The 13,236-nt window shown below is 32.0% G+C and overlaps 1 protein-coding gene across 1 annotated transcript in view; it reads left to right on the forward strand.

Annotated features, from left to right (window-relative positions):
• The window catches only part of LOC135951983 (myosin-G heavy chain-like), a 64,411-nt gene that overhangs the window by 17,620 nt on the left and 33,555 nt on the right, over positions 1–13,236 (forward strand). Inside the window, exon 2 of the mRNA XM_065501749.1 lies at positions 9,139–9,872. Within this exon, the coding sequence (XP_065357821.1) occupies positions 9,139–9,872 (734 nt within the window). The remainder of the gene's footprint in view (positions 1–9,138; positions 9,873–13,236) is intronic.

Genomic DNA, 13,236 nt, shown 5'->3' on the forward strand with positions numbered 1-13,236 from the left:
GTTCTGTTGGCCTTTTTCTTACAGCCAACTAACCAACCATCTGAAATTCATAAAATTCATAAAAAAAGTTCTAAAACAAAGATTTTAGTATGAAAGAATTTTTGTGCAATTTTTGTTGTGATTTTTTCAGTTTTAAGAATTTGATTTTAAATTTAAATTGTATTTTTAATGTGTTTTTTATGATTTGTTTATAGTTTTTATAAATAGAAAGTTATTAAAGTTTTATAATTGATTGTTTTCTTAAGAATTTCGTTATCAAATTTCACCCAAATGTTTGTAGTAGTTGTAAACATGTGGCCATTTAAATCAAGACAAGACTGGTTTAGAAGCTAGAAGAATGAGGAAGTTGAAATGAGATTTGTAAGAAGAATAAGAATTTAAAAATAACAAGTAAGAGTGCTATATTCGGCTATGCCGAATCTTATATACCCTTCACCTTTGTTGTGGATGCATTATTATTTTTTATAATTAGTATATAGGTATGTATGTACATTGCCCACTTTCAGCGTACAGCATCCTAAATTTATCAAGAACACAAAAAACAACAACAACGCCAAACGAAACAAAACACCAAAAGAAAAAACAAAATACGCAAGGCAATGAAACCAACACACATCCAAACATACGTTTAATTGTATAAAAAACAACAACAACGCCAAAAGAAACAAAATACGCAAAGCATGCACATTCAAACATACGATTTGTTGATTTTTTGTAAAAAAAACCAACACACAACCAAACAAAAGTTTAGTTGTATAAAAAACAACAACAACGCCAAAAGAAACAAAACACAAAAAAACAAAATACGCAAAGCTTGCCCATCCAACCATACGTTTTGTTGTTTTTTTGTCAAAGCATGCAATACATTGTGTTTTTTGATGAAATTTTCAGAGGTTGTCTCGGATTTTTGCTCATATCTCCGTTATTTATGGACGGATTTTGCTGATTTTAAATAGCAAAATTCTCGAAAGTATGTCTGACAGAATTGTTGAAGATTTGGATCCCGGAGATATCTGGGGCCTTCAGAAAATTGATTTCAACAGACAGACAGACAGACGGACAGACAGACAGACAGACAGACAGACAGACAGACAGACGGACATGGCTTAATCGACTCCGCTATCTATAAGGATCCAGAATATATATACTTTATAGGGTCGGAAATGAAAAATGTAGAAATTACAAACGGAATGACAAACTTATATATACCCTTCTCACGAAGCTGAAGGGTATAAAAATAAATCATTTGTAGGGCACGTCTATCATTTTGAGGTATCTATGAAGTCTTAGGTGAATTTAGAAATGTGAAGAAACATGTGAGAAAATGTTGTTTCTAACAGTTGCAAAATTTGTTTTGAAAACTATTCATGATTCGATCTAATTTTTGATGTAAAGAAAAACTAAACTATATACTTATATATCCTTAAGATTTTAATTCACTAAAGGTTTTTATCTATGTCTTTTAATTTCATGATATACTTGACCATTTATATTGAAATCCTTCTTGGGATGGCATAGTGAGGCGTTGTCGTATTAAAATTCCATGTCATTCACATCCATTTTTAGCAATTTAGCTACTACTTCCTGAATCCGCCAAATTCCTTTATTTTGATAATCAATGATCAATCAAGTTGAATGTCAGTCTCATCAGATGATTTTGTTCGACATATCTGCGTTCACTAGTTATATGTTGTATAATATATTCAACAAAGCTTCATTTCCATGAGTCAATCTGCATAAAACTGAATGTTTTATGTGAACTATTTGTTTAAGAAGTCACAAGAAGAATTGATCAATAAAAGAAATGAAGTCGGGCTGTATGGGTAGTTGAATACCAGAACTATTCTTGTTATTCGCGGCCGGATACTCCCTGCATCTGCTATGGATGGTGGGTGCCTACCAGTTCAACATCCATCTGATATGCTGTGACAGATTTTATCGCCTCTCCATGAATTTCGTTCACAGCTTCTGTATACGATCTCCAATCCAATGTATCATACACATACCTCTGAATGTTCTTCTCGTATACACGAAGGTTCGTTCTGACATGCCTCGTTAGAGATTGTAGCCGAATATCCAAGTGAGAGCATCCAAGGTGGCAATCGCTATTTATGCCTGCAGAAGAGCCATCGGGAAGACCTGAGGAATTAGCCTAGGAATGCAAAATGGCTTTTTGATATGGTGGTAAAGCTCATACTAATGCATGGAGCACTAATATGGTGGAAGGCTCTAAGTATTTAAATCCACCTACTGCGGGAAGATTGAGTGAATCCTGCTAATTTTTGGACTAATGATTACGGGTGCGCAGCGTAGCACTCTGTCTCCAGCTTTATTCGTTATGCTGCACTGGCTAGCGGCAAAGTCATGGCCAAACAATTGGCCATAAATTCGGCGGTCAGGCTAAGCACTATAGGAGCTTGGAGGTCGGTCGGTACCTTTTCATTGACAAACGCTTCTCTGTATCGGTGAAGGGGGAGTCTGCTCAGCTCAGATGGTCTAGTCTGACAAATTGCTCAATATTGAGGCTAACATGGCCCGTTTTTGACCATCATAGTTAAATGTCCATCACGGGGCTAGGCTGCAAGTTTTGATATCTATGCTCACTGGGCACTGCTTGATTAGTGCGCATGATAGGAGACTGAACACTCCATACACTGACATCTGTAGAAGTTGCTATGATGAAGACGAGGAGGAAATGGTTGAAAATCTCCTCTGCTCTATCAGGGGCTCGCACTACGACGGCCTAAAGGATCTATCTTCTGTGGACATCAGATGAATTCGTTCATTCGTGCATCAAGTTGATTCGGCACTGAACCCCTTTTCGACTTGTAAAGAACCTCTTGAGGACCTGAGGTATCACAAAGGGTCCAATTCATGGACCCAAAGTGAGCTGGTTAATAATGGCCTTCATAATCTAACGTAACCTAGGATGACTCCTCAGATGACATTCCAGGTGAAACTTAACAACATAGAATTATGTTCCATGACTGGGAGAACATTCATTGGTTGGATAACAAGCGGAATTTGGATCGAGTACGACGCCAAGATTCTTCTTCGTCTCGGTGAACAAGAGTGTTGCCGATGACATCTGAATGTTACGTCACATCGAAACAGTTGTAAAGTCATCCGCTTATGATATCACTTTTACTCACTTTAGATGAACAGGGAGTTTAAAGAAGTAGAAGTTGGACAAGAGTGGTGACAGAACTGTTTCTGAGGAACTTCTGATCTGACTTCTGAGTAGTGCCACAAGGACCGTCTTAGCACAAGCCATCTGCTAATTTAATACCTGCGAGGTCTTACGGAATCCATGCTTATGAAAGGTTAAAAAAACTTGAAATGTTCTCAACTGTCTGGTGTTTTAACATCAGCATGGATATAACGGCCAATAGGTTTGGATGGTTGTACTCTGCTGATGGACACTGCAATTTCAGTTGACTTCAAGAATCCACAGTTTGCGAACAACACTTTGTTTCTGGTTTCTGGTTGTCTCTCTTAGGAATGGAGGTGTCCGAAAGCTTAATCGCAATACTATTATCATTTCTCATGGGGTTGCGGAGACACTGATCTGGAATAAGACAATTTGGTAAATCCTGAACTCAAGTTGCTGTTCTTTAAGTGATCTAAGTATTTTTTTCTCATGTACTAATCTACCAACTTACTTATATCGCGATTATTGGGTCTTTAGGGTTGATACTTCGAATATCATCGCGATCCTTTACGAGTTCTGCTGTTTATGCTGGGAAAGAACACATCGCTTGCTGAGGTAACAGTTTCTCGGAAGTTTCTTTCTGCTTCGTGTTTGTTGAAGGGTATTCGAAGAGCATTGAAAATGCAATCGTTCAATTCCATGAAGACGTGCCAGTCTACTTTCTTCCGATTGATGTAATTAAGACGTTCAGAGACGATGACATGATTAGGTTGATTCTGATGTAACAAATTTTGGAAAATACCATTATTATAGTATATATTATCACTAACTTAACATAAACTTTTCAAGCAAACCTCGTATTCTTTGTAGCCATATAAATAGTATTTATTTACCCTTCATCTTCAAATTGTTCAGATCATTTTTCATTCCAGCACATTGGTAGATTTTACACCTGCTTTTGTCTGTATTTTATTGCTTTTGAATTTAAATTCATGTTTTAAGTTTGACGTCTCAAAAGCTAAAACCAGTCATTAACTTGTGAAGTCTTTTATTTATTCACTATTTTTATTTTATTTACATTTCGGTTTTTATTATTTTTTCTCTCTCTTATTTAATTTCCAATTTCTGTTACAAAATACAAGTTTCAGCTGTTGTTTTTCGCTCCTTAGAATCGGCACAAGCTTAAGAAACTAGTAAAAGAAAATAAATTAATAAAATTAACATTTTATTGCTAATTAAGATATGTATACAAGCTGTAGGCAAAAAAAAATACAAATTTAATTTCAAACAGAAAACTGTATTTAACCGCTTTAAATTCAGTTAATCATGCGAACCATTCCTATTAAAATGAAATTAAATCAAACAAATCAAAATTATGGTATAATTAGAAACGCATTTAGTGAGTATTTAATATTTATATACTTTGTTGCTGTTTTGAATTAAATTATTTAGACAAAATGTTAGTTATTTACGATTACTTACATGAAATAAGTTAATTATATTGTGTTTATACATAGAGTGGTAATTGTTAGTTGCGGAGTTTTATTTTTTAATTAACGTTTCTATGAAGCTTTTACAGAACATATCAATTAAGAAAACTTTATTAGTTTTGATCACACAGCTAAATCCCGGTTTATGTATGTAATTGTGGTTTATTTATGAAAGTAGTTGGAATGATTATGATCTTAAAATAGCTTTATTTATAGCCAGTCATAGTTTTCAAGATAGATATTAAATCAGCTGTTCCGTTTCGTTAAGAAAACTGTTCAGCTAACCCCCTCCTTAAAGAGTTTTTTTTATTGTTTAATTATCCAATGAAATTAGAATTTCTTACAGTCTAACTTAGTTCTTAAATCTTAATTAAAAATAAATTCAATAATAATGTTAATGCAATCCGCTAGTTATTGGTTTACTAAATGTAGAATACTCCTTTTAATTACACTATGTTCAGCCGAATCATCAATAAAATGATATAAGTAGTTGAATTCAACAAAAATCCTACGCATAGGATCAAAGTTGGAATAATTTGAAAAGGAATATTGTAGTTTAGGAGGAATATAATTTATTGTTTGATGATTTGGAACTAGGAATTCCGAATTAATGACACCATTTATTAAATTATTCATGAATGAGATGTTCATATATATATATATGTATATTCTGCTACTTTTTTAGAGAAGGGAGTTTAATAAGTGCTAACCGACTTTCATATAATGGTAGATTAATGTTAGGATTCCATGGGAGTTTGCCGAGACAAATGAAAATAAATTGTTTTTGGGCGTATTCAATTCTTTATATGGATTTTTATGAAACCTAATTCCCCTTTGGTCTATAAATAGTTTGGCAAATATGATAATTAAAACATTATTTATTATCAAGTAATATGCCTAGATCAAGAAATGCATCAAGTTGATACTCATTCGATTATCTACTGGACTTCGTCTGAGGAATGTCATATACTTAAATTTTTTTGTAATTCAAATTACAGCGTTGCCTAATATTATTCAGATCAGTTTTAAGTAGAGAACATTAGTTGGAGTGGTTTAAGCTAAGGAAGAGATTTACGTCATCGGCATACTTTGGAATTTAGAAATAATAATGTAACCAAATGGCTAACTGAGGGATTCCAGATAAAACTAGAATAGTTTTCGATTTATAATCCCTGAACAAAACACAGTCCATGTTTGAGTAATTTATGCAGTAGAAAGTCATAATTCATTTTATCGATTAAAATATATGCCGGAATAAAAACTTGTTATCACTGAAGTTGTAAATTCCAATAGATTAGATTTTCTAAATCCGTGCTGAAATGATAGCAATAATGAATCTGATGTGATAGGATTTTTACAATAAGTTTGGAATAACCTCTATAAATAATTTGTTGTTTGGTTATATGTGCTAGTTTACAGTACAATCAGTACGCGTGAGATATCTGAGTAAGTCATTAAGTCTGGACCCAGATAACTCACCAAGTTTATTTAGTATGTAAGAGAAGGTGGAAAACCGTTTCAACCTTTTCGTTGTCCTTACAACTGAGACAATGGTCGTTGAAGGGTAGTTTGAGTCTACTTACTTACTTACCTAACACCCAGTGACCCAGCGACTGTCAGCAATCCTTATATGTGCCTTCGTTTACGACATAATACATTTTGCATCAAATGAACTTGGCCAAAACACTTTTAAAAAAGTGTTGTAGGATACTACATTTAATAGTCCACACCGGATTAAAGCTATTTAAAGTAGATTCTAGCTAACTTGTCCACATGTTCAGTATCATTGTAGTCTATATGAACTGCGACCCAAACTAAAGTAATTTCAGGAAGACGACCCAGCCTCGACAACTCTATCTTACATTAACTGACCAATAAAGACGTAGTAGTATATGAGTTGAAAGATAGCAATACACTACATTCATTCGGAAAACGATATGTGGTACTTATCTCAAATTTGTAAGAGAATAAGCCAGATGGACGTTTGTGGAAAGAAGGTTGATTGAAGTGAATACACCAGATCCAATACCACATCTCATTTCAAAGCCATCTGTATCCTGTTGTCATAGTCGTCCATGAGATTACCATTACATCGCTCACTTCTGAAGGGGACTAAAACGTAGAACACTCTATCAAACTCCTTATGTGGATCGGTGTTCAGTGACTCTGATGCATGCAGATCTCTTTTCTCATAGTTGCCCATACCAGACATCCTTATATAATAATACATCAATTTTACGATTTAGTTCGCATTTTAAACTAAATATCTTACGACAGGAAGGCTTCCGTTACATTTTTGACTCCATGTTGAGCATTCAGTTTCCATGAAAATTTAGAGAGTACAGAACAATATCTTGACATTTCACATTATCCGATAAGGGAACAGTTTCTTAACTACGGTAGTCTGAAGCTTGGAATCTTGGTATTTTCTACTATTATTGATTTAAGCATGGATAATAACCAGTTGATGATGCACTCTTCAACATCTACGTTAATAAGAGCTTGTTGAATTACAGGAATAGTCACGTTATTGAAGGCTTCGATGTCCAAGAATGCTGCTATTGTATATTGTTTAAATTCGAGAGATCTCTCTATAACTCACCACCACATGGCTTTGAGTTTGTATGTCAGTTGATTACTTCAAAGTCGCGAGATGTCTTGTAGTCGTTTCCTTATATGAAAGTAGGTGAATCTTTCCAACGTTTTAAGTTAGAAGAATGAAAGACTTATTGGATGAAATTCCTTCGCTTCTTTTACCGATTTTGGGAATAAAAACGATCATAATCCGCCTACAGTTAGTCGGAACATGCCAAAGAGAGAGGCACATCATAAATATTCTGCGAAGCCAGGGGATAATATACCTCTTGGCACTTTGCTGCATTCTTGGCAAATTACCATGATATTCTGGATAGAGTCTCAATCTCCTTAGCAACATCAGTCAGTCTTATGAGGATTTCAGTTACTTGAATGAACTATTTTTCGCCCATGATATTATAACATAGGAGATAATGGCCCTAATTTTGTAAATCACTTCACCAAAGTGATATTTATATGGAAAACAAAAACAAAATTTCAAAAATTTTAAAAATTTGTTTTTGTTTTATATACAAATTCTTAACAGAACAAACGCACCAAAATTCAAGCGTTGGTTTGCCTTTCATAACTTGAAAATTTTGTATATAAAACAAAAACAAATTTTTAAAATTTTTGAAATTTTGTTTTTGTTTTCCATATAAATATCACTTTGGTGACGTGATTTACAAAATTAGGGCCAATGTTTTCATCGATTCTGGATAGAGTCCTACTTTCACTAACACCCTTGGAAGTCAGTCTTATGCTACATAAGTCATTCAAGTCATTCTGCTGAGTACTTACCCCCGAAGTCATTCTTCTTATTAATATAGATTGGATTCGAATCCCCTAAGCCAGAAAAGTCCAACAGAGTTCTTAGCATTATACATTTTGTTAAAAGCATACTGTTGCATCCTGATTAGAAAAGTTTGGTTGTGCTTCAGCAGAATGTCTTGGGATACAAACATTTATTTGAATAATTTGTAATCTCCACCACTTTTATGCTTGTTAAAGCGATTTTTGGAAAGGATCTTATATGTGAGCTACGAAAATTAGGCGACATGACTTCCAAGTATATAAAACTTATTTATCACATTGACTGCCAAGGCACTTTCAGCAAATAAGATGCTGGGGGCCACAGCATTTTCTTCGCTTAATCTCATCGAAAACGTCAATATTGGAATTTAGGCTACTGTCAGATATATTTACTGCTTAGAAACAGATTTTTTTTTATAAATAAGAGGGTCTCACGAAATGGCGAAAAATAATTTTTTATGGGATACTGAGTTAGAAAACATACTCAGTACAAGTTCAGAAAGTGATGAAGAATGTGAAGATTACAGTTTTGATGAGGAACTTCCAGACAACATGGAAAAAATTCTTAAATTCCAGCACTATTGTCTGACATGGCTAGAGAGAATAAAAGTCGTGTCGGACATATGTGTCCGACGTGGCGTAAACCGCATAGTGCAGTGTCACACATATGTGTCCGACGTGGCAGTCAATGTGTTATAGAGAAATTTGGGTAGATACCTATATAAATTAAATATGTATGACCGATAAAGTTCTATTTCGTGAGGACATTTGTAGAGGGCTTTGTGAAATAAACGACCGAATTTAACCAATTTCAGTGGAACAGAAATAAGTGAAATTTTATCGAAGTATCTTCAAAATTGCGACCTGCACTTTGAGCACAAATTTTTAAGTCAGACGGACGGACATCATTTAATTGTCTCAGAAAGTGATTATAAGTCGATGAGTTTACTTTAAGGTGACCATTACACTAACATTTTTGAGCGTTACAAACACTAGCACCAACGCATAATACCCTCCCCAATATATTGGTGTAGGGTATAAAAAGATACATTATAAACATATTTTTTATCTCAGCAATTTAAAATTATTTAAACTAAACTTCTTTTACAGACGCCTCATCATCCAATGAGGCTGTACACCTACAACAACGACTCAAGAGTCTCAGTACCGAATTAGTTACATTGCGAAATCGTTTGCATGTGGGCCAAGGCCAAAGTACAACAGCAACTGGAACAGGAACATTAACAAATGGCAATGCAACAAATTTATCACAGCAGCAGCAGCAACAACAGCAATTGGGCCCCCTAACAACGGGTCTAGAACTGAATGCATCAAGTCCAAATCTAAATATTAATAACAATAACAATAGTAATAGCAATAATAATTTAAGCCATAACAACAACAGCAATAACAATAGTAATAATCAATTTAACAACTTTGCCACAAATGGCAATAACTTAGTACAACAACAACAACAGCAGCAGCAACAACAACAGCAGCAATTACATCAACAACAGCAATCACAAATACAACATGGTTCAATATATCCCACATTAAATAATAGTAATAGTAACAACAGCAACAATAGCAACAGCAACAACAACAATACCACTACCACCAATAACAATAATAATAACAATAATTGTAGTAATAATGTTAATTTAACAACCACTAATACCGCCCAACATCATAATCATCACCAACAGCAACAACAACAGCAATCACATCATCAACCACCATCACAACAACAGCAACAACATCATAATAATAATCATACTTCATCATCTGTTATAAATACCAATTCTGCCACATCTATTCTAAATAATAATAACAACAATCATAAAGTAAGTACGCAACTGTCTCACCCATAGGGGTATTCATCAGAGCTGTAAAGGAATGATTCATTTATAAATGAATTTTTGAACCATTTGGGCTATGAATTGTAATTTTTTGAATGCATCCATTTCGCCCCAAAAGATTGTTACGTTTTTACCTTTTAAAAACGGTGGTTTATTACCTTTAACCGTATTTTTTAATTGCAAATAAAAGCAGTTTATTTGTTCAAATTTACACAACAACAGTTTAAATAGTCACTCTGTGTTTTTATACAAATACACGTTTATAATTCACAGTGCCATCTTCTAAATAGTAGTTTCATGAATTAACTTATAATGGACAAAACTAGAATGTTCTATTTCTAGAGCTTTTAGCAGCTTTAATGTTAATGTTAGCAGCTTTAACAGTTAATGTTGCCGTAACCACAAACATTGTTAATAACAGAGTGTTATCAACATTGTTGATAAGTAGAAGTTTCGAGCACTGGAAATGTTTATAAACATTAAATGTTGCAAGCAGCCGTTACATACCATTAAATTCAAATCGTTAAGGCTGTTCGTAACAATATGAATGAATTCATCATACAAAAATAATTGTATTAATATTCAAATGTATTCAATTAGTTATTGACTTTCATTTCTTAATTCACTTTTCAGCTCAGATACAGATGACAAAAATTAAACTCCGATTCTTTAATAAAATTATGCTCATCGCGATTCTAAACTATTTCGTAATCATGGTATTAAATTGATTTAAAAATACTTCTGAGCAATTTGTTAAATCTCACAAGGATTTTCGTTCTTTATTTTTCATTCTAATTAAAAAATTCAATGGAAAAATTAATTAAAATTTCTTTCCTTTTAAACGTCTATGAATTCATTAAAATTTTAATTCAATTCTATTTTTGGATGAAACTAATACATCAAGAATTTTTTATTCATGATTAATTCATTTAAAACTTAATTCATATTTTGAGCAAACTGAATAATGCATTCAATAACACAAGGCAACAAAATCGACAAAAATGTTAAAGGCTTTTTAAAGCACTACACAATTTTTATATATTGTGGTTCCAGAAGTACAAATATGGTCTAAATTTTCTTTTTTAATTTTTAAGTAAAATTATAAATTTTTTTAGACGTTTCTCCACATAATTAATGATAACTCAAAAACGGTAAGTCCGATATTATAAAAATAAAATTAAAAAAAATTAAATTTACATAAACTTTAGTCCGTTTATATATTGCGTTTCAATCGGCTCAGTAGTTTCGGAGTTATAATAACAAATTGAAGCAAAAAATATATTTTTAACGTGAAAATAAAAAATTTTTTTGTTTCAAAAAAATTATGAAAAAATAAAAACTTTAAAAATTGCTAAGATTTATTGCTTTATCACAAAGCTACATATAATAAAAATAAAATGAGATATTGATCGTAAAAATTTATGGATTCTTTTCGAATTTATTCACAATTAAGTGAATTCACTCATTTTCGCACTCATTGAATTTTGGAAACATTTTACTATGTACAAATTTTCACACATATATTGCATTTTAATCGGCTCAGTAGTTTCGGAGTTATAACAACAAATTGAAGCATAAAATATATTTTTTACGTAAAAATTGCAATTTTTTGTTTTAAAAAAATCATGAAAAATCATAAACGGAAGAAATGATTCAGATTTATTACTTTATCGCAAAGCCACATGTAATAGGAACAAAATGAGATATAGATTATGAAAATCTATTGATTATTTTCGAAATAATTCACAATTAAGTGAATTCGCTCATTTTCAAAAAATTTGCTAGTTTCACGAGCGAATTCATTTAATTGAGAATAAATTCGAAAAGAATTTATCGATATTTATGAGCAATATCTCATTTTGTTCCTATTACATGTGGCTTTGCGATAAAGCAATAAGTCTGAAGAATTTCTGCCGTTTTCGATTTTTCATGATTTTTTTAAAACACAAAAATTTTGTATTTTCACGTAAAAAATATATTTTTTGCTTCAATTTGTTCTTATAACTCCGAAACTACTGAGCCGATTAAAACGCAATGTATATGTGAAAATTTTTACATAGCATGGGGGAAATGTTTTCAAAATTCAATCAATCGAAAGAAGAACATTTACCACTCAATTTTATTTATATCAAACAAAAAACTGAAATTTTTTGAAAATGAGCGAATTCACTTAATTGTGAATAAATTCGAAAATAATCTATTAATATTTATAAGCAATATCTCATTTTGTTCCTATTACATGTGGCTTTGCGATAAAGGAATAAATCTGAACAATTTCTGTCGTTTTCGATTTTTCATGATTTTTTGAAAACAAAAAAATTTGATATTTTCACGTAAAAAATATTTTTTTTGCTTCAATTTGTTATTATAACTCCTAAACTACTGAGCCGATTGAAACGCAATGTATATATGAAAATTTCTACATAGCATGGGGAAAATGTTTTCAAAGTTCAATCAATCGTAAGGAGAACATTAACTACTCAATTTTATGTATATCAAACACAAAACTAAAATTTTGTGAAAGTGAGTGAATTCACTGAATTATGAATAAAATCAAAAACAATCCACCACTTTTTATGATGAATATTTCATTTTGTTTCTATTACATGTGGCTTTGCGATAAAGCAATAAATCTCAACAATTTCAGCCATTATCGATTTTTTATGATTTTTTTCAAACAAAAAAATTAGCTATTTTCATGTGAAAAATATATTTTTTGTTTCAATTTGTTATTATAACTCCGAAACTTCTGATCCGATTAAACCCCAATATATAAACGGATTAAAGATTATGTAAAATTCAATTTTTCTAAGTTTAGTTAAATAATCGGACTAACCGTTTTTAAGTTATCATTAATTGTGTGGTCAAACGTCTGACAAAATTCGTAGTTTATTTTACTTAAACATTTTTTTTTTACAAAAATCTGTCCATTGAATTAAAAATCTATTTTGCATGAATCGAATGCATTCAAAAATTCTTCATTCAAATTTCAATTCAATTCATATTTTGGTCAAAATTAATGCATTTCCATTTTGGTAATTCATGGTGAATTAAAAATCAAACATGAATCATCCACTTACAGCTCTAGTATTCACTAACTCCAGTATTCTAACAACAGTAAATACTAAGAATATTATTTGTATTAAAATTTTGTCAAAATCTTGTAATTCATATAAAATCTCGTTGGTTATCTAAATACTAAAAATACTCTGAAGCACTGGACTTAGTGAATATCCTAATGTATTAGAGTAGCCAGTTGATTTTCTTAATTGGTTTTAATCACATTATTGTATTGTAGTTTATTTGTAGTTACTAATTCTTGTTCTTTTCTTTTGTTGTTGTTTTTTTT

This window comes from Calliphora vicina, chromosome 2, assembly GCF_958450345.1.
Source record: "Calliphora vicina chromosome 2, idCalVici1.1, whole genome shotgun sequence".
Lineage (NCBI taxonomy): Eukaryota > Metazoa > Arthropoda > Insecta > Diptera > Calliphoridae > Calliphora > Calliphora vicina.